Source organism: Neomonachus schauinslandi, chromosome 9 (genome assembly GCF_002201575.2).
Source record: "Neomonachus schauinslandi chromosome 9, ASM220157v2, whole genome shotgun sequence".
Taxonomy (NCBI): Eukaryota; Metazoa; Chordata; class Mammalia; order Carnivora; family Phocidae; genus Neomonachus; species Neomonachus schauinslandi.
This window is the reverse complement of record NC_058411.1, coordinates 12,130,942-12,148,622: the sequence shown is the minus strand read 5'-3', so window position 1 is coordinate 12,148,622 and position 17,681 is coordinate 12,130,942. Positions and strand designations below refer to the sequence as shown.

The 17,681-nt window shown below is 39.9% G+C and overlaps 1 protein-coding gene across 3 annotated transcripts in view; it reads right to left on the bottom strand.

Moving 5' to 3' along the window:
* Window positions 1–10,867: 10,867 nt before the first annotated feature.
* PPP4R3A (protein phosphatase 4 regulatory subunit 3A) overlaps window positions 10,868–17,681 on the bottom strand; it is a 37,434-nt gene continuing 30,620 nt past the window's right edge. For all 3 annotated transcript variants that reach the window (XM_021679820.1, XM_021679821.2, XM_044917785.1), the window contains 5 exons: window positions 15,556–15,725; window positions 14,320–14,462; window positions 13,396–13,586; window positions 12,790–13,016; window positions 10,868–11,720 (listed from right to left, as the gene is read on the bottom strand). In XM_021679820.1, coding sequence (XP_021535495.1) covers window positions 11,610–11,720; window positions 12,790–13,016; window positions 13,396–13,586; window positions 14,320–14,462; window positions 15,556–15,725 — 842 coding nt within the window. In that variant the 3' untranslated portion in view covers window positions 10,868–11,609. The remainder of the gene's footprint in view (window positions 11,721–12,789; window positions 13,017–13,395; window positions 13,587–14,319; window positions 14,463–15,555; window positions 15,726–17,681) is intronic.

The following is a 17,681-nucleotide window of genomic DNA, read 5'->3' as shown; positions in this document are numbered from 1 at the left end:
AGTCCTCTTTTTTCGGGATGACTTTGCCTAAATGCTTATCTTTTCAGAGAACTAGCTCTTAGTTTCACTGATCATTTCTATTGTTTCTTAGTCTTTATTTCATTTATTTCCACTCTGCTCTTTATTATTTCCTTCCTTCTAAGTTTGGACTTTGCTTATTCTTTTTTTTTTTTAAAGATTTTATTCATTTGAGAAAGAGGAAGAGAGAGAGAGGGAGGGAATAAGCAGGGGAGTGGAAGGCAGAGGGAGAGGGAAAAGCAGACTCCCTGCTGAGCAGGGAGCCCGATGCGGGACTCGATCCCGGGACTCCAGGATCATGACCTGAGCCGAAGGCAGTCGCTTAACCAACTGAGCCACCCAGGCGCCTTTTTTTTTAATATATATTTTATTTTTAATTTTATTTTATTATGTTAGTCACCATACAGTACATCATTAGTTTTTGATGTACTGTTCCATGATTCACTGTTTTCGTATAACACCTGGAGCTCCATGCAGTATGTGCCCTCCTTAATACCCATCACCACGCTAACCCATCCCCCCACCCCCCTCCCCTCTAGAACCCTCAGTTTGTTTCTCAGAGTCCATAGTCTCTCCTGGTTCATCTCCCCCTCTGATTCCCCCCCCTTCATTTTTCCCTTCCTTCTCCTACTGTCCTCCATACTATTCCTTATGTTCCATAAATAAGTGGTACCATATGATGATTGACTTTTTCTGCTTGACTTATTTCAGTTAGCATAATCTCCTCCAGTCCCATCTTTTTGTAGTTCTTTGGGTATCAGGTTAGATTGTTTGAGATTTTTCTTTTTTCTTGAGGTGGGTCTGTATCACTGTAAACTTCCCTCTTAGAACTGTTTTTGCTGCACCTCATAGATTTTGTGTTTCCATTTTCATTTGTCTGAAGGTATTTTTTTTTATTTCATCTTTGATTTCTTTGTTGACCCATTGGTTGTTTAATAGCATGTTGTTTAGCCTCACATGTTTGTGTTTTCCCAGTTTTTTCCTTGAATTGGTTCTGGTTTCATGCCAGCATGGTCAGAAATAATGCTTGATATAATTTCAGTATTCTTACACTTATTGAGACTTGTTATGTGGGCTACCGTGTGATCTATCTTGGAGATTTTTCCATGTGTGCTTGAAAAGGTATGTATTCTGTGGTTTTTTGGATGGGATGTTCTATAACTGTTAAGTCTATTTCGGCTAAGGTGTCATTCAAAGCCACTGTTTCCTTATTGATTTTTCTGTTGGATGCTTTATCCATTGATATAAATCGGGTGTTAAAGTCCCCTACTATTACTGCATTACTGTCAGTTTCCCTTACTATGTTTGTTAATGTTTGCTTTATATATTTAGGTGCTCCTATGTTGGGTGAATACATCATCACAATTACTATATTATTGTTGGATTGATCCCTTTATCATTACAGAATGACCTTATTGTCTCTTGGTATGGTCTTTATTTTAAAGTCTATTTAAGTACTGCTAAGCTGCTTTTTTTTTTTTTTTTCACTTCCATTTGCATGGAATATCTTTTTCCATCCCTTTTCTTTCAGTCTGTATTTGTCTTTAGGCTTGAAGTGAGTCTCTTGCAGGCAGTACATAGATGGGTCCTGTTTTTGTGTTTGTTTTATCCATTCAGTCACTTTCAAAGTAATTATTAGTAGGTATGTATTATTGGTTTACATTTTGTTGTTTTCTGGCTGTTTTTGTCATGCTTCTCTGTTCTTCTCTTACTCTTTTATGATTTAATGACTTTCTTTAGCGTTATGCTTGGATTCCTTTATTTTTTGTGTATGTCTATTTTTTGAGTTTTTTGGTTTGTGGTTACCATGAGGTTCATACAGAACATCCTACATACACAACCATTTATTTTAAGTTGATGATTACTTACGTTCGAGCACGTTCTGAAAGCACTATATTTTTCCTCCCCTCCCCTCCATGTTTTATGTGTATGATGTCGTATTGTCCAATTTTTATTGTGTAGATCCTTACCTAATTTTTGTGGCTATAATTTATTTTATTTTGTCTTTTTAACGTTCATGCTTGCTTTATAAGTGACTGATCTGTTTATGCTAGCTTTATAAGTGATTGATCTGTTACCTTCATGTTTGCTTTTGTGAGATCTTCTTACCTTTTATAATTTTCTTATATTATGGCCTTTTCTTTTCCATTTAAGGAAGTCCCTTTAACATTACTTGTAAGGCTGGCTTAGTAGTGATGAACTTCTTTAACTTTTGTTTCTTTGGGGAACTCTTATTTCTCCTTCAATTCTGAATGATAACCTTGCCAGGTGGAGTATGGTTGGTTGTTGGTTTTTCCCTTTTTCCTCTTTGAATATATCCTACCACTCCCTACTTGCCTGAAGTTTCTGCTGAAAAATCAGCTGATAGCCTTATGGGGTTTCCCTTTTATATAACTAGTTGCTTTTTCTCTTACTGTTTTTAAGATTCTCTTTAATTTTTGACATTTTGGTTATTATCTGTTTTGGTGTAGACTCCTTGGGCTCATCTTATTTGGGTCTCTCTGTGTTTCCTGGGCCTGATGTCTTTTCTTTCCCAGGTTAGGGAAGTTTCCAGCTATTATTTCTTCAAATAAGTTTTCTGCCCCTTTCTTCTTTTTCTGGGACCTCTATAATGTGAATGTTAATATGCTTGATGTTGTCTTAGAGGTTCCTTAGCCTATCCTCATTTTTTAATGTTCTTTTTTTCTTTTTGCTGTTCAGCTGGAATGATTTTCACTACCCTGTCTTCCAGATCACTGATCTGTTCTGTATCCTCTTATCTGCTGTTGATTCTATCTAGTGTATTTTTTTATTTTTTAATATATTTTTCAGCTCTGGTTGGTTCCCTTTTATATTTTCTGTTTGTTGAAGTTCTCACTGTGTTCATCTGTTCTTCACTGAAGTTCATTGAGCATCCATCCTTATGACTGTTACTTTTAACTCTTTATGAGGTTGATTTCTTATGTTTCCTTTTTTTCCTGAGGTTTTGTCTTGTTCTTTCATTTTGAACATATTCCTTTGTCTCCTCATTTTGCCCAATTCTCTAATTATTACGTATTAGGTAGGTCAGTTAGTTCCCCCGGTTTCGAAGGAGTGGCTTTATGCAGAAGGTGTCCTTTGGGACCCAGTAGCACAAACCTCCCTGGTCACCCAAGCCAGGTGCCCTCAGAGTGTCTGTTGGGTCACAGCAGGTGCAGGCTTGCTGGCGTGTGGGGCTGTCCCGCAGAGTGATGGCCTGTGAGGTCCCGCTGCGACCGGTCTGGCCTGGGTGTGCTCAGGTGCAAGCATGGCCTTGGCTTGCCTGCCTGGGCACCTAGCCGCCACAGGTGCAGGCACGTTGCCGTGTGGGTTAAGGGCGCTCTGCAGGGCCCCGGTGCTGGCTGAGCCCGCCCGCCACGTGAGGTGGGGCAGAGAGCCACTTGCGAGGGGCTCCAGGCCTATCAAGTGGGTTGGCAGAACACGTCCTCAGGGGAGCACCAGGGAGGGGTGAGCAGGGCTGGCACAGTAGCTGGAGACATTCAGAAATGGTGCCTGCCGGTGGAAGGTAAGTGCCCTGCCCCACTAGCCCCCAAAAGGGCGCCCACCAGGTCTTACATTACCAGGGAACGTTCCAGTGGATCCCTGCCCCTCTGGCAATGCCCTAAATTAGAGAGTGGATTTCCTTCACATGGAACCCAGGCACTTTTCAAAGTGCTGCCTCTGCACAGGGACTCAGAGCGAGATGTGGGGGGCACCGTTTGAGAGCAGAAGGCTCTTCCCAGGCATTAAGCCCCTCCCTCCATTTTCAAAGCCAGGTGCTATGGGGCTCATCTTCCCAGGGCAGGTCCCCAAGCTGTGGAGCCCAGACCCCTCGTTCTTCAGGAAGAACCTCTATATTTGTGGGGTTGTGGGTCCTGACCAAACCACATCTCCACCCCTCCATCCTGTCGTGTGGCTTTTTTTTTTTTTTTAAAGATTTTATTTATTTATTTGCGAGAGAGAGAATGAGAGACAGAGAGCACGAGAGGGAGGAGGGTCAGAGGGAGAAGCAGACTCCCTGCTGAGCAGGGAGCCCGATGCGGGACTCGATCCCGGGACTCCAGGATCATGACCTGAGCCGAAGGCAGTCGCTTAACCGACTGAGCCACCCAGGCGCCCTGTGTGGCTTTATCTTATATCCTTGGTTGGGTGTGATCTGTTCTGCTGGTCTTAGTTCCTCCCCAGAGGTGGTGGTTCTGTATGTAGGTATAGAGTTGGGTGTCTGTGGGAGGAGGTGAGCTCAGGATCTTCCTACTCTACCTTGGTCCTGAGCCCTAATTTCGCTGTCTGAGTTTGTCATTAGTGTGTAGAAATGCAACAGAATTTTATATATTATAAAATATAAATATATTTGGGGGTGCCTGGGTGGCTCAGTCAGTTAAGCGACTGCCTTCAGCTCAGGTCATGATCCTGGAGTCCCTGGATCGAGTCCCGCATCGGGCTCCCTGCTCGGCAGGGAGTCTGCTTCTCCCTCTGACCCTCCCCCCTCTCATGTGCTCTCTCTCATTCTCTCTCTCTCAAATAAATAAATAAAATCTTTAAAATATATATATATATAAATATATTTGTATTTTATATATTGATTTTGTATTCTGCATCTTTACTGAATTTGTTTACTACTTCTAAGATTTTTAGTGGAGCCTCTATAATATCCTGTCTTCTGCAAATACTGACAATTTGACTTCCTTTCTAATTGGATGTCTTTTATTTTTCTTTTTGCCTAATATTTTTGGCTGGGACTTCCAGTACTTTCAGTACTATACTGAGCAATAGTGGCAAGAGTGGGCATCCTTGTCTTGTCCCTGATCTTAGAGGAAAAGCTTTTAGCTTTTCACCGTTGAGCACGATGTTAGCTGTGGGCTTGTCCTATGTGGCCTTTATTATGTTGAAGTGTCTGCTCTCTATATATACCCGTTTTTCTGAGAGTTTTAATCATAATCAGATGAATTTTGTCAGATGCTTTTTCTGTATCCATGGAGATGATCGTGTGATTTTTATCTTTCATTTTATTGATGTATCACATTGATTGATTTGTGGATGTTGAACCATCCCTATAGACCTGGAATAAATCCCAGGTGATCATGGTGTTTGATCCTTCGAATGTATTGTTGAATTTGGTTTGATAATGTATGTTGTTGATGATTTTGGCGTCAGTGCTCATTGGCGATATTAGCTTGTCATTTTTCCTTTCTTGTGGTGTCCTTGTCTGATTTTGATATCCGGGCAATGCGGGCCTTGTAAAATGAGTTTGGAAGTGATCCTTCCTCTTCTGATTTGTGGAAGAATTTGATAATTGATATTAATTATTCTTTAAATATTTGGTAGAATTCACCAGTGTGGCCATCTGGTACTGGACTTTTGTTGGGAAGTTTTTGATTACTGGTCTGTTCAGATTTTTGCCTGTTTCTTCTTGGGTTAATTTCAGTACTTTGTGTCTTTCAGCAATCTTCCATTTTATCTAAGTTAGTCAATTTATTGGTATACAGTTAATCATAATATAATTGGGGCGCCTGGGTGGCTCAGTCGGTTAAGCGTCCAACTCTTGGTTTCAGCTCAGGTCATGATCTCATGGTCGTGGTGGATCAAGCCCTGCGTCAGGCTCCCCATTCCCACTCAGTGCAGAGTCTGCTTCAGATTGTCTCTCCCTCTGCCCCTCCCTGTTTGCGTGCACACACTCTCTCTCTCAAATTAAGAACTATAAAGGAAATTTTTTTATTTCTGTAAAGTTGGTAACAGTGGCCCCAACCAAATGTCTTTCATTTCTGAATTTAATAATTTGAATCATCTTTTTTCTCTTGGTCAAGCTACTGTTTCTGTGAACAACTCAGTATGTGTGTTTTCCTGCACTCGGAGTGAGCCACTTCCAGTTATGAAAGTGTGTTCACAGCTGACCTGCTCTGGCAGGACCACTAGCAGGTTGAGCTGAGGGAGTGGGGGAGGGTGGGGATGGGAGTAACCCCAGACCAAAATGCCACAGACTGTTCACTGTTCTTACAAATTTTTTTTTTAAGATTTATTTGGCGGGGGGGGGGGGGGGGGGGGAGCAGAGAGAGAGGGAGAAAAAGAATCTGAAGCAGACTCCCCGCTAAGCGCAGAGCCTGGTGTGGAGCTTGAGCTCATGACCCTGAGATCATGACCTGAGCTGAAATCAAGAGTCGGACGCTCAACCAAGCCGAGGCACCCCTCTTACTGAGATTCTTGAGCGAACTTTTTTCAGTTTGTTATATGTCTTTGGCTAACTTCCAGAGTCCTGAAATGGTTCATTCTGACAATTTTGCCCAGTTTTTAAATTGCTTTTTGAGGGAGGATTTGCTAAGCTCCTTATTGTGCCATTCTGGGATGTGTACTCTTAACCAGTATATTGTATACTGAGCCCTACACTGCATAGACTATGAGTGACTTCTAAAAACAGGCAGTTTCAGGTTGTGAAGGTTTCACACCATAGCCATCTCCACCCAGGTGTGGACTGTGGTGATACAACACATTAGCTACCCTCCATTGAGTAGCTACCGTTGGGAGTTGCTCGCTTGCTCGCTCTCTCTCCCCCCCCACACACAACACACACACACACATACACACACACACACCTATTCTGCAGTCCTCACACTTGTATTGTGACGTCACTTCCATTAGAGAGATGGGGAAACCAAGGCTCAAGGAACTTGCCTAAGGTCTTAGTAGCAGAGTGAGAATTCAAACCCAGGCCTTTCTGACTGTGCTGTTTCTGTAATACTTTGTCTATGTTCTCAACTTTTCACCAATTTCTACCAGGAAATTTGCTCTTAGACTCCATTGATCAGTCAACACGCATGGAGCACAGATTGTGAAATTTCCTGAGTACTCCCTCAGTCTCTTTGGTTTATTTTATCCACCCCACCCAACCCCTATTACCCTTCCAGAATAGGTTCTCAAAGGGCTTCAGTGGGGGCAGGGTGGATTTGGGTGAAATGTTTTCACTAACAGCAATTCCTCACATTCTCTACCTAAACTTTTTGAAAGCCACCCTGGAATCCTAAAAGCTAAATTTTTCTGGGCTCTTGGTTTTGATGGGACTCCCACCTCACAGTGCAAACCCAACAGAACCATCTTGGAGGTTGGTTAATGAACTGTCTCATTATTTCCTTATCTTCCTCTGGAGTAGTGCTTTACAATTTAGGATGAGAAAACCTGAAGTAGCAATTTATGAATTACAGTAACATTAAGGTAAGATTAATCTGCTTTTTTCTGTAAGGTAACAGAAACAGATTCCTGTAGAAAGATACTTCATGCTAAAATGAAGTGCTGTAATTTTTGAGTGATCACATTTTCCAGGCTCTTTATCATTCCTGGGACAAGTATCAATTGATTCTACACAGGAAATCTCTCTGCCCGACCTGTTTACTATCTACGTATCTACCTACCTATCATCTGTGTTGTTATACTAATAGCCGCACAAAGAGGATCACATATATCTGGGTCTGCCTTTTAGGATCTCACATTCCAAGAAATATACCGAGATATAAAAGTTTAATAGGAGAACGAGATTTAATAAAGTCCAATCCCAGTAGGTGAGTGTTCTGTGGAATTGGTAGCTCAGGGCTAGGTCCAGTGATAAAAGGCAGTGGTCTGAACTTACAGATGAAGATCGAGATCTGAAGACCCAGTAAGAGACATAGTTAATGAGTTAAAGATGCTGGAACCAGGGAACAGACCAGGAAAGCTTACATAGAATTTTAGGAGTTGCTGAAATGACTCCGTATGGGGTAATTCTGTGAACTTAAAATTGCCCCATGTTGGTATCACTAACCTAAGGCCCAAAGGTACAAAGGACAGGACAGGGTCCTCAAGCCCTCCCTTTCCATCCACAAAGAGGGAATCTTATGGTCAAGAATGAGTCCGTCAAGAATGAGTCAAACTTGTGACTCTCCAAGGGCATCAGCCAAAAGACTTTCCCAGTCTGTGTATTCTGTGTGCACATTACTTGGTCTTCTTTTCATTCACCCAGTAAACATCTTAGAGGGCCATCTGTGGGCTAGGTATCATGCCAGATACTATGGAGACAAAGCTGAAAAGGATATAACCCCTTCCTCAAGGAAGGAACAGTGTCAGGGGCACGCTTCCAAATGCTGAAAGATGAAGAGTTTATCAGCAGGCAAGGCAGGAAGAGCACTCAGAGGGGCGCAGGACAGGTTCAGGCAGTCTCTTAGGGCCCAACATGCATGATCGCGTCAGGGATAGCAAAGGAAGGTGCCCTGGCTGGAGCTTAGGAAGCTGAGCACCCAAGGTGAGGTGGTAGAGAATCCCAGCATTTAAAGGGTAGAGAGGGGAGCTGTCAGGGGATAGAAAGGCAGTATTGGCTACTCTCCACACCTTAGCCTCTGTTAACACCATGTGCTTTAGGATTTCTTACCTAAGGGTCAAGAAATAAAAGGATGGAAAAGGGTCCATTCAGGTAGAATGTGATACACCAGAGCAGTTTCTTTAATATAGCGGGAATGTACGTTAAACCAGAACCCACTTAGCATCACGTTGGAGCATCATGTATTCCCTGAGTCCGCGGAAGAACTTACCTAGGACAGCGAAAAGGTCAAGGAAACTGGTCTCTCCAACCAGAGCTATTTTAAGGACCGAGACACCCGACTCCAGTAGACATTTATCTATCCGAAGAGAGGTGTTCTACACGTAGTTTCCTTTTATCATTCTCAACAGCCAAGATGAAGCATTAAAGCCAAAGAGGAATCAAACTGGTTTACCACTGGGTATCACAGTATACTTACTATTGCCCCACTTCCTCATGTTCTCTTAGCGTCCCAGTGTAAAGGCAGACATTAATCCATCCCATAAAAATTTGTTTTTATAATCCTCTTGCTCAAAATGGATGTTAGGGCAGAAAAAGTTAATACAACCTTGTATAAAGAATTTTGAAGGTCCTGAATTTTCCTTCAAGTGATTTTCACAATGCAGTTTTAAAGTTATTTATGGTAAATATAGAACTCTGTTGACTGAGGTTTTCCACTTAAAAATATCTTCCAGTTTAAACTGCTTGTTCTAATCTTGCAAACTTTACAAACATTACTGCTTTAAATCAATTAAGAACAAAAATAGGAATGCTTCCCCATTCCATGCCTCTCCTTCATTTCCAAATTCACAAAAATTGACTTCTAGAGAAAATTGTGTGCAGGATTTGAGTAGAGTCAGGCTTCAATTCTATAAGAAAAAAAAAAAAAACCAGGGTAGCATTTCTGGGCAAGACAGGACATCAAGGTGTTTCCTGCAGTTAATTATAAGTCTGTCTTTGTCAGAAGTTGTTGGGTAATCACATGGGAATTGAAATTATTTTTTTCATTTTCAATATTGCAACATGAGCAAAAGAGCCAATACATAGCATTAAAATGGAAAATAACAATTTCTAACTGTTCACACCATGGTATTTACATCCATTACCAAGACAGTATCTGTTCAACACCACAGACTTCTGAATCAGGTGGACTTGTCAATTCCAGTGGTGGTGTCTTTCTAGCGATTTATTGCTAAGTTCTCCCTCTATGAAGTGACAGGCTGTTTTAGACCTAATTTCTGTTACAGCAACTTGTGTCAATTTTCTGCTTCATTAACTGTAATCACTAATAGCTAAGAAAATGCAACCGTCCCGTCAGTGAAGGCGCACCTCTTACATGTTGAGGGCCAATAGTTAATGCTTTTTTTAAATACTGGATCAGAATTTATGAAAACATGGGATGCTCCTCCCCTCTTCTCAAGAACCCTCAGAATACCAAGACAAGTAAGTGTTCCAAGAGCCTAGCCAGAAAAGTCAGTATGGTTAAGGCACAAAGGAAGACGTAATATAATTAAACTTAAGATCTTTCTTCTCTTTTATTTTCAAGGTAACTTGATTAACTTCAATTATTAATAGCCAGAACTTGGGACTCACAAGTAGCTCTATACTGTAGTGAAATACACTTAAACTCTTATACTTAATTATGCACCTAAAATTTCTGTTAAAAAAATAGCCAACAATAAAACTCGTTTTGTGACTGTAGCAAGTTATCACTTTCTGGTTTTCTATCCAGCTATTCAGTGTAACCTTGTTTTTGGTACCACAGGTTTGAATTTACGGAGGGCTAAGCAAAAGAGAAGACAGAGCACACAGTGCTTGTTAGACACTCAAAGTGGATGATACTTAATAAGTATCCTTTCCTGGGTATGGATTTTTATTCACATTTGCAAACACATTCTTCAGTAAGTTCTAAAAGCTTATTAAAAAAGGGAATGTGACATTAAAGTATGTTTTCATTTCCTTAATTTTAGCACACCTAAGACCATAAAAAGAACCTATTTAAGAATACTGTTGTAACAAGGGAATTATCTGATGGTCCTTTGGCCAAGTATTTATTAGGAACCACCACTTACAACTCCAGCTGGTATTCCAAAGGGAGTGGTTAAAAAAAAAAAAAGAAACATACAACTAATACAATTTCTCTTACTCTTCACTTTTCTTTTTATTATTCAAAAGTCAAATATTTTTAAATCATCCAGCCTCAATTTTGATTTAATGTACCGTCATTTTCCCAAGATATGAAATTTCAGAATCTCTTTGGAATACTAATTTCACGTTTCTAGGTTTAACAAAACTGTTGAAATTTTAAATTCCACTCTATTTCCCTGAATTCTCGACAGTTGCTGATGTAAATTTTAATATAAAATATTTAGTCACAAAATAGTATTGCTTTTGTATGCACATAGTTGTAAGATTACTTTGTTTTTGTCAATAAAAACTATACCATCTTTCATAAAACTCTAAACAAATTAAGAACTGTGATGTGAACAAAAATTACACATGGTAAAACAGGTACCAGCACAACGTTAGGTTATATTACATCAAAAAAAGTTTTAATGGTCCCAAATATATATACTCAACAACTAAGCATACACTCAGGGGAGAAAAAAAATCAAAAACAAAATGAAACAAAAAAAATTATGACACAAATGACCACATCTAGAATTCCACTCAATCTTTAATCAAGTAGGGACACACCCCCCACTTTTTAAAAAAAAAAAATCTGCAGTTTGAAGGGCAAAGGGAACAGATAAAAAAGAGGAAACTTTATATGCGCCCCTCCCCCAGAGGTTTTCCAAACCTGTTGTAGCGTGACTAAAATGTTGAGAACGTGTGATTTTAAAGGCAGGTCTCTTCATACAAAGAAACTGCTGGCATTCTTAACTGGAGAAGAATTACGGCACAAAAGCCTGTTCTTCTAAGTCTCAAACGTGGTCCGAGAAATCATATTCTGATTGTAGCAACTGACCAGTCAATCCAGAGTTCCACTTACAAAACCCCTGCCCTGTTGGCTTTTTGTTTCCATTTTCCTTCCCTGAGAAAAGGGCAATGTGTGGTCCAAGCTGGAGAGCTCAAAGGCTTAAGTCTTTCCCCTAAACGTATAGTATCCCCTCCTCCTGCTCCATTGAATTGGCACTTGATGAGCAGAAGTCAAGTGTGCGAGGCTGATCTGTTTCAGTCATTCACAAGAGACCACTGCTTTGTTGTGGATTTTGTAGGGGGGAGGGGTGGAGAACCAGTTTTCTCAACAGGTACTGATCACAGGCCGTTGCCATTATTAGGACTCAAACTTTGCTTTCTTTGACAATGGCAGCGTGTCTTCCTTGTCTTCATCCTCATCATCATCTTCATCATCATCGGGATAATCTACCAGACCCACGAGGCCTCCCTGTTAAGAAAAATGTAGCTTCTAAAAAACCTTAACACTAGGTAAAAGATACAGATTCCCGCCCCCCACCCCTATGTACTAAATGTGGTTATTTCTGGATGGTGAGATTATATGCAACTGAAAGTCATTGTATTTTTCCTATATTTTCCATAATAAAATTTTTAGTTTATAAATTTAGCAAATGAGCCAGGAGATAAAACCTTTTCAATTTAATAATTACTGTTTTTCTAAGACTTAACAATGCATTAGCAAAATCTTGAAAACTACAACAGATAGACTACTAGAAGTAAGGGCAGACTGAGAAGTTAGGAAGGCGATTCTGCCTTTCCTCCTGGCATCCTTTTATACCCCTGCCTTCGCCAGAAACCACTGTAGCTCTTCTGTGTGGGTGGGTGTGGAAAAATTCACCCTGCTCTGCCCTCAGCCCACACCTTCATTTTAACATGGATTCACTTCTTAGCCCTCAGGGGTCTCATGCTCATGTCAAAGTAAAAGGAACTGTATATGGGGCACTCTGTTCCTGGTTTAGATCAACCCATCCCAAATGCCAGTCTGTTAACTGCTAATCCAGGACAGTAGGAGGTAGCGAAAAGAATTGGTTTTTATTCTGCGATTATGTCTTGTCCACATTTTTGGTGTTAAAATTGTGATCCTTTCTTATGAAATGTTAATGACAGATGGTTAATTCTTTTTTATAAATCTTGCTTGACAAAACAGTGTTAGGAGTGTCCAGATATTGATCTTGCCTCCACACAAGTCTTTAGCTGGGTACTAATTGGGAAAGTTGGTAAAGAATAACTTTAAAATTTCTGTAAATGTTCTGACACAGATCTGAACCTGAGTTCTAAAATGCAAATAACCATAATAATTCATTTAGCCTTTTGTGTTGGTTATAAAAACCTTTGAGAAACTGCTCAAGTTTTCCATACATACAGGTAGTAGTGGGAGAATTATTCTCTCTCGTTCAGAAAGGTTAGATGAGTTCCAAAAGACGGTAACCAAAGGAAATCTTAGTCACGATTACTGTTGAGAAAGGTGATAGGACACAGGCCTGGAAGTCAGAATGTACCTTGGTAGTAATAGCTGCCGTCTGAGATGTACTTTTAGGGACAGAGCCTGGAGATCCTGGGGATCCTGGGGATCCCGGGGAGCCTGGCGAACCAGGCAGATTGGTTGCAGGTGACTGGCTGGTGAGAGAAGTCTTGGTTCCACTAGAGAGGGAAAGCTTGAAACTTGGGCTCTGCCGACCAGAAAGATTCGTTTTCAGAAGCACCTCTTTTTCCTCACTTTCTTTTACTAAAAATAAGAATATTGTCAATAGTTGTCACCCATCCTTTTTTTAATCCCCCCAAATGAGGTGGCACTAAACCACAATTAACTGGCTCACTCCCTTGCTAGGGAAAAACACAAGTTCAGTTCACTACTGAGAAGGAATGAGACCTTCAGTATTCAGTGTCCCTCCCCTTCCTGAAATAAGGTATTTCTCCTGGGTCAAGTCAGATTAAGAAAATTTGGTCCATACTTTCACCCACAGCTATTAATTCACATTCTAGAAAGCCACAAAGTCTCTCAAATCTGTCATGACCAAGTAGATACTCCTCATTTTGTCAAGAAATACAGAATAAGCCTAGAATGGGAAAGCCACCATTTTCCCTTGCCCATCTTTTCAACGTACATTTCTTCCTTTCCATGAATTTACTTATTGGATCCATAATATCATCATCATTTTTAGTTTTGTCAGATGGAGACACGACAGCTTCTCCATCTTCCATGTCATCTTCATCTGTGTTAAACCACATCTCTTCTTCATCTTCTAGTGTTCTGGCATCTCTTCGATATCTATGATTCCTCAAAATGGAACGCATACTAGGAGTAAACAGAAAAGAGAAGAAAGTAAATAGACTCGGGGTGCCGAGGTGGCTCAGTTGGTTAAGCGTCTGCCTTCAGCTTAGGTCATGATCTCAGGGTCCTGGGATCAAGTCCCTCATCGGGCTCCCAGCTCAGCGGGGAGTCTGCTTCTCCCTCTCCCCCACCGTGCTCTAGTAAATAAAATCTTTAAAAAAAAAGAGACTTATCCAAAGACACTCTTAGTCTTCAAATGGTGCTCCAAATTAGATCGTTTTAATAGATCAAGGAGATAACAGATTTATATACAGAGAGGCTAATGAAGAACCAGACTTTTCATAGAACTAAACATTCCACCATTTCTAGTGTGAACTAGTGGAATCAAACTATTATGGAAACTGTACTATTATGGATCAGTTATTAAACTTGTTAACATCAGAAACGAACAAGTCCTAATTCATGGACGTTAAAATATACCTTATTTTGATTTTACTTTTGGACACATGAAGCCCCACTACCACGTTAAGTGGTTGGGTTTTCTTTTTCATTATCTAACTTAATATATGCCTGAGGAAGCATCTACAGATCCTACTAACACCACATACACCTTCAGGAAAACATTCATATTGGCCATTACAGAAAGCTACAACCACTGCTCATCCCCTCCCCCAGCCAAGCCAAATAATACGAAACAAGCAAAAAGAGGCACCACCATACAACTTGAATGAATAAATTAAAAAATGTGGTAATTTACCTGTCAAGTTTGGGATTATCCTGCCTTTCTCTTTGTTGTTCAAATCTCAGTTTCAGTCCTTTAAATGTCTGTACATAATCTACATCTTCCAGTGCTTTCCAGTAATTTTCAATGACATGAGCAGTTAATGATTTTATATCTTCCTATAGAAAAAATTATAATGAAAAATACGATAGGAAAAATGTTATTTTAGCAAGATAGGCTTAATCATAGGCAATTCATAAACCTGCCCAAAACAGTTTAACTTCACAAAATTATCAGCCAATCTTAGAGATAACAAAACAATGACAATGGGCATAACTCACTACTCCGTAGTCTCTGATTTTTGCTGTGTCTCAGAATTAACTATGGGTCTTCCTCAAGTAAATGCCCAGGTCCCACCCCAGATGTCTTCTACTCAAGGAAGTGTGGGGGTGGGATCGGCACATCACAGGGAAGTGCTAGAGATAGACAGTGGGGAATAGTTGTACAACAGTGTGAGTGTACTTAATGCCAAGGAACCGTACACTTAAAAAGGCAAATTTTACATGATAAACACTTTACCATAATTTTTTAAAAAAAGCATGCCACAGATAATTCTGACACACAGTTGTGGGAGAACCACAAGCCGACTACTATTATATCAGTAAAGAATCAAGTTAGTTACGAAATTGTTCTTAAAAAATATAGAGGGCATCAAGTTTGTTATGCAATTGTTCTTAAGGGGTGCCTGGGTGGCTCAGTCGTTAAGCGTCTGCCTTCGGCTCGGGTCATGATCCCGGGGTCCTGGGATCGAGCCCCGCATCGGGCTCCCTGCTCTGTGGGGAGCCTGCTTCTCCCTCTCCCACTCCCCTGCTTGTGATCCCTCTCTCGCTGTGTCTCTGTCAAAAAATAAAATCTTTAAAAAAAAAAAAAAAGTTCTTAAAAAACATAGAGGACAAAGTCCAGTCAGAAAACCTCAAGAGTTAAAAAAAACAATAAAACCACATCAAATACTTTCTATCAACTGTCATTCTACTTTCTTAAAAATGAGTTGCGTACCAGGACAGTGTTAGATCAGTTTTCATTCAAGCCATCCTACGAAGGATTCACAGCTGCCGAGAGATTGTTTTGGTTTTCATTACTTTGAACTGAATTCCTACAAGCTTCTTTTAAAAATTTTCTTCAAATATAATCTCAAATAAGCCAAAATACCAATAATGCATATTCAATATTCTCAAACAATTAAAACCAACATTCCAACAATACAGAACCTACCACTCTAATAAATTCAAACATCTCTATAATGGCAGAGTTCATCAGATTGTAGCGGGATCCATTGTTGAGAAATGCTTTGACTACTGGTTCAAACAAAAAACTTTTCATTATGTAGCGGTTATAAAACTCATCTTTTAATCCAATAATCTTTCTCTTAAAACGAAGAGCACCTGAAACACAGAGGCATTATTGTTCAAATTACATACCACACTTCCATATTTTAGACTTATTAAAAAAGACCTGCTTAATAAATATAATTCTTCGTGCAGTGATATGTTACTGCTTCCAGAAGCATGAACCTAAAGATAAGGACTGCAAGAGGGTTATCAGAAAAACGTACCCTAGAAGTAGTGTATGTCATTATAGAACACAAGTCTTGGAGAGCCAGAAAAACTCTGGAATTTACTAGTGACCAAAATGTACATCTAAAATAAGAGCTAAAATAGGGCTAACATATGAATTAACTTCATACTACTTAAGATGAGAAAATTATAAATATATCCTTTTACATACACCTTAAAAACAACAGAAAAACCATTGTTTTATTAGGGCAATCCACTGTATAATTTGATCATTATTTTTGGACACTCTTACTACTTTGCATTAGAGTTCTGGGTTTACGTTGGTTGGTTTGTGGATTGTTGAGAGAACTACTATAAACCCACAAAACTCTGCAAGACCCAAAACTTGCCTTCCCATAGTGTAGAAATAAATTTAGAGGATGTTGTGTTTAAAATGTGGTCTTCTATGCTTATTGCAGCGAGTATGCTTTTTAATTTTTTTTCCTAATTTTCCTTTTTACAATTAATTAGGCTTTAACTTACAGATTAAAAGGTATATTTACATCTTGAGGTATGGGGAGTTACTTAGTCACCATTCGTCAAGATCCAAATATACTCGACAGCTAGACAAAGCCCTCTTTACCTACATGGAGTTTGTCAGTAAGTTAATGCCCCACTTATTGTAAACAGTTCAAAAAAGCATACTCACTTCATGCAGTCACATCGTCTTCGGTTGGCAAGATTAAATATTGTGTTTGTATTTTGGTTTCTTTGGAGATCATGGAAGTGTCTCGTTAAATTGCCAATTTGTTATTAATCAAGTCCTTCATGAGCAGGTAGCCAGGCAACCATGGTGACACGGTTTCTGGGTGGGAAGGCAGAGGAGTAAAGCAGCTCAATGTTTCTTTAGTTGGCAGAAAAGAGGTCCACAAGTGAATGCCCAATTAGGTACAGTTGGCTATAAACTGCCTTAACAATGCAACTTATTTAAGAGTGTCTCTTTCTAAAGTGACACTCTGGGCAGGGAGTTTCAAAATAATTTATAGAATAGTAATTGCATTTTTTTAAACTCTACTGAATTATTTTCAAATACATAAGCATGGTCAAATAAGACATTTTAAACAGTAAGAGGCACCTGTGTGTTAAGTCAAAGTCTAACAAGGGTTTATCTTCCCAAAACAGTGATTTTAGAGTTTGGTGTTTTGTAATGTCACTTGACGAAGTAACTAATGAGGCAGTTCCATTTGTTAGAAATCAATACTTCAGAGCTCAGGCCAAATCTGAAGTTTTTAGTAATTAAGGCAAGAGCTGTTATTTTAAGAGCTGGTACTCCAACTATGCAGGCTTCGTGGAGACTTGTGTCCTACCACAACACACACTAGCTGAACCCTGTGGGCCGCATCCAGTTCCTAGGTAAGTGAAAACAAACTCCCTTCCTAGAATTCACTAAGACCAAGGTATGCGGTGGCATCACTATCTCCTCCAGAGCAGTTCTGTCCAGAAACTGCCAGCGTAGACAGAGATGGTTCTAACGGTCTTTGTTTTGCTCCTCATTCCGCAAATTTGCCCCTATTTATTTATATCCAGAACTGGGTTATTTCCATTCAAATCCCTCTCCCCAAAGAAACCTGCATCAAGAATAGCCAACCACTACTTGCTGCTGAATAAAAGTTGCTTTCAAAAATTTACCAGCGAGCTCTATGAAGTCCAACTGCTCAAAGGAAATTAGAGAAAGCTTGTGGGATAGGTCACATTGGCAGAACTGTAGGACTTCCAATGTAAAGTGCACTCTGCTTCCCTTCTTATCTCTAACCTTCATTAACATGTCAGGAATCTCTGGTGCTT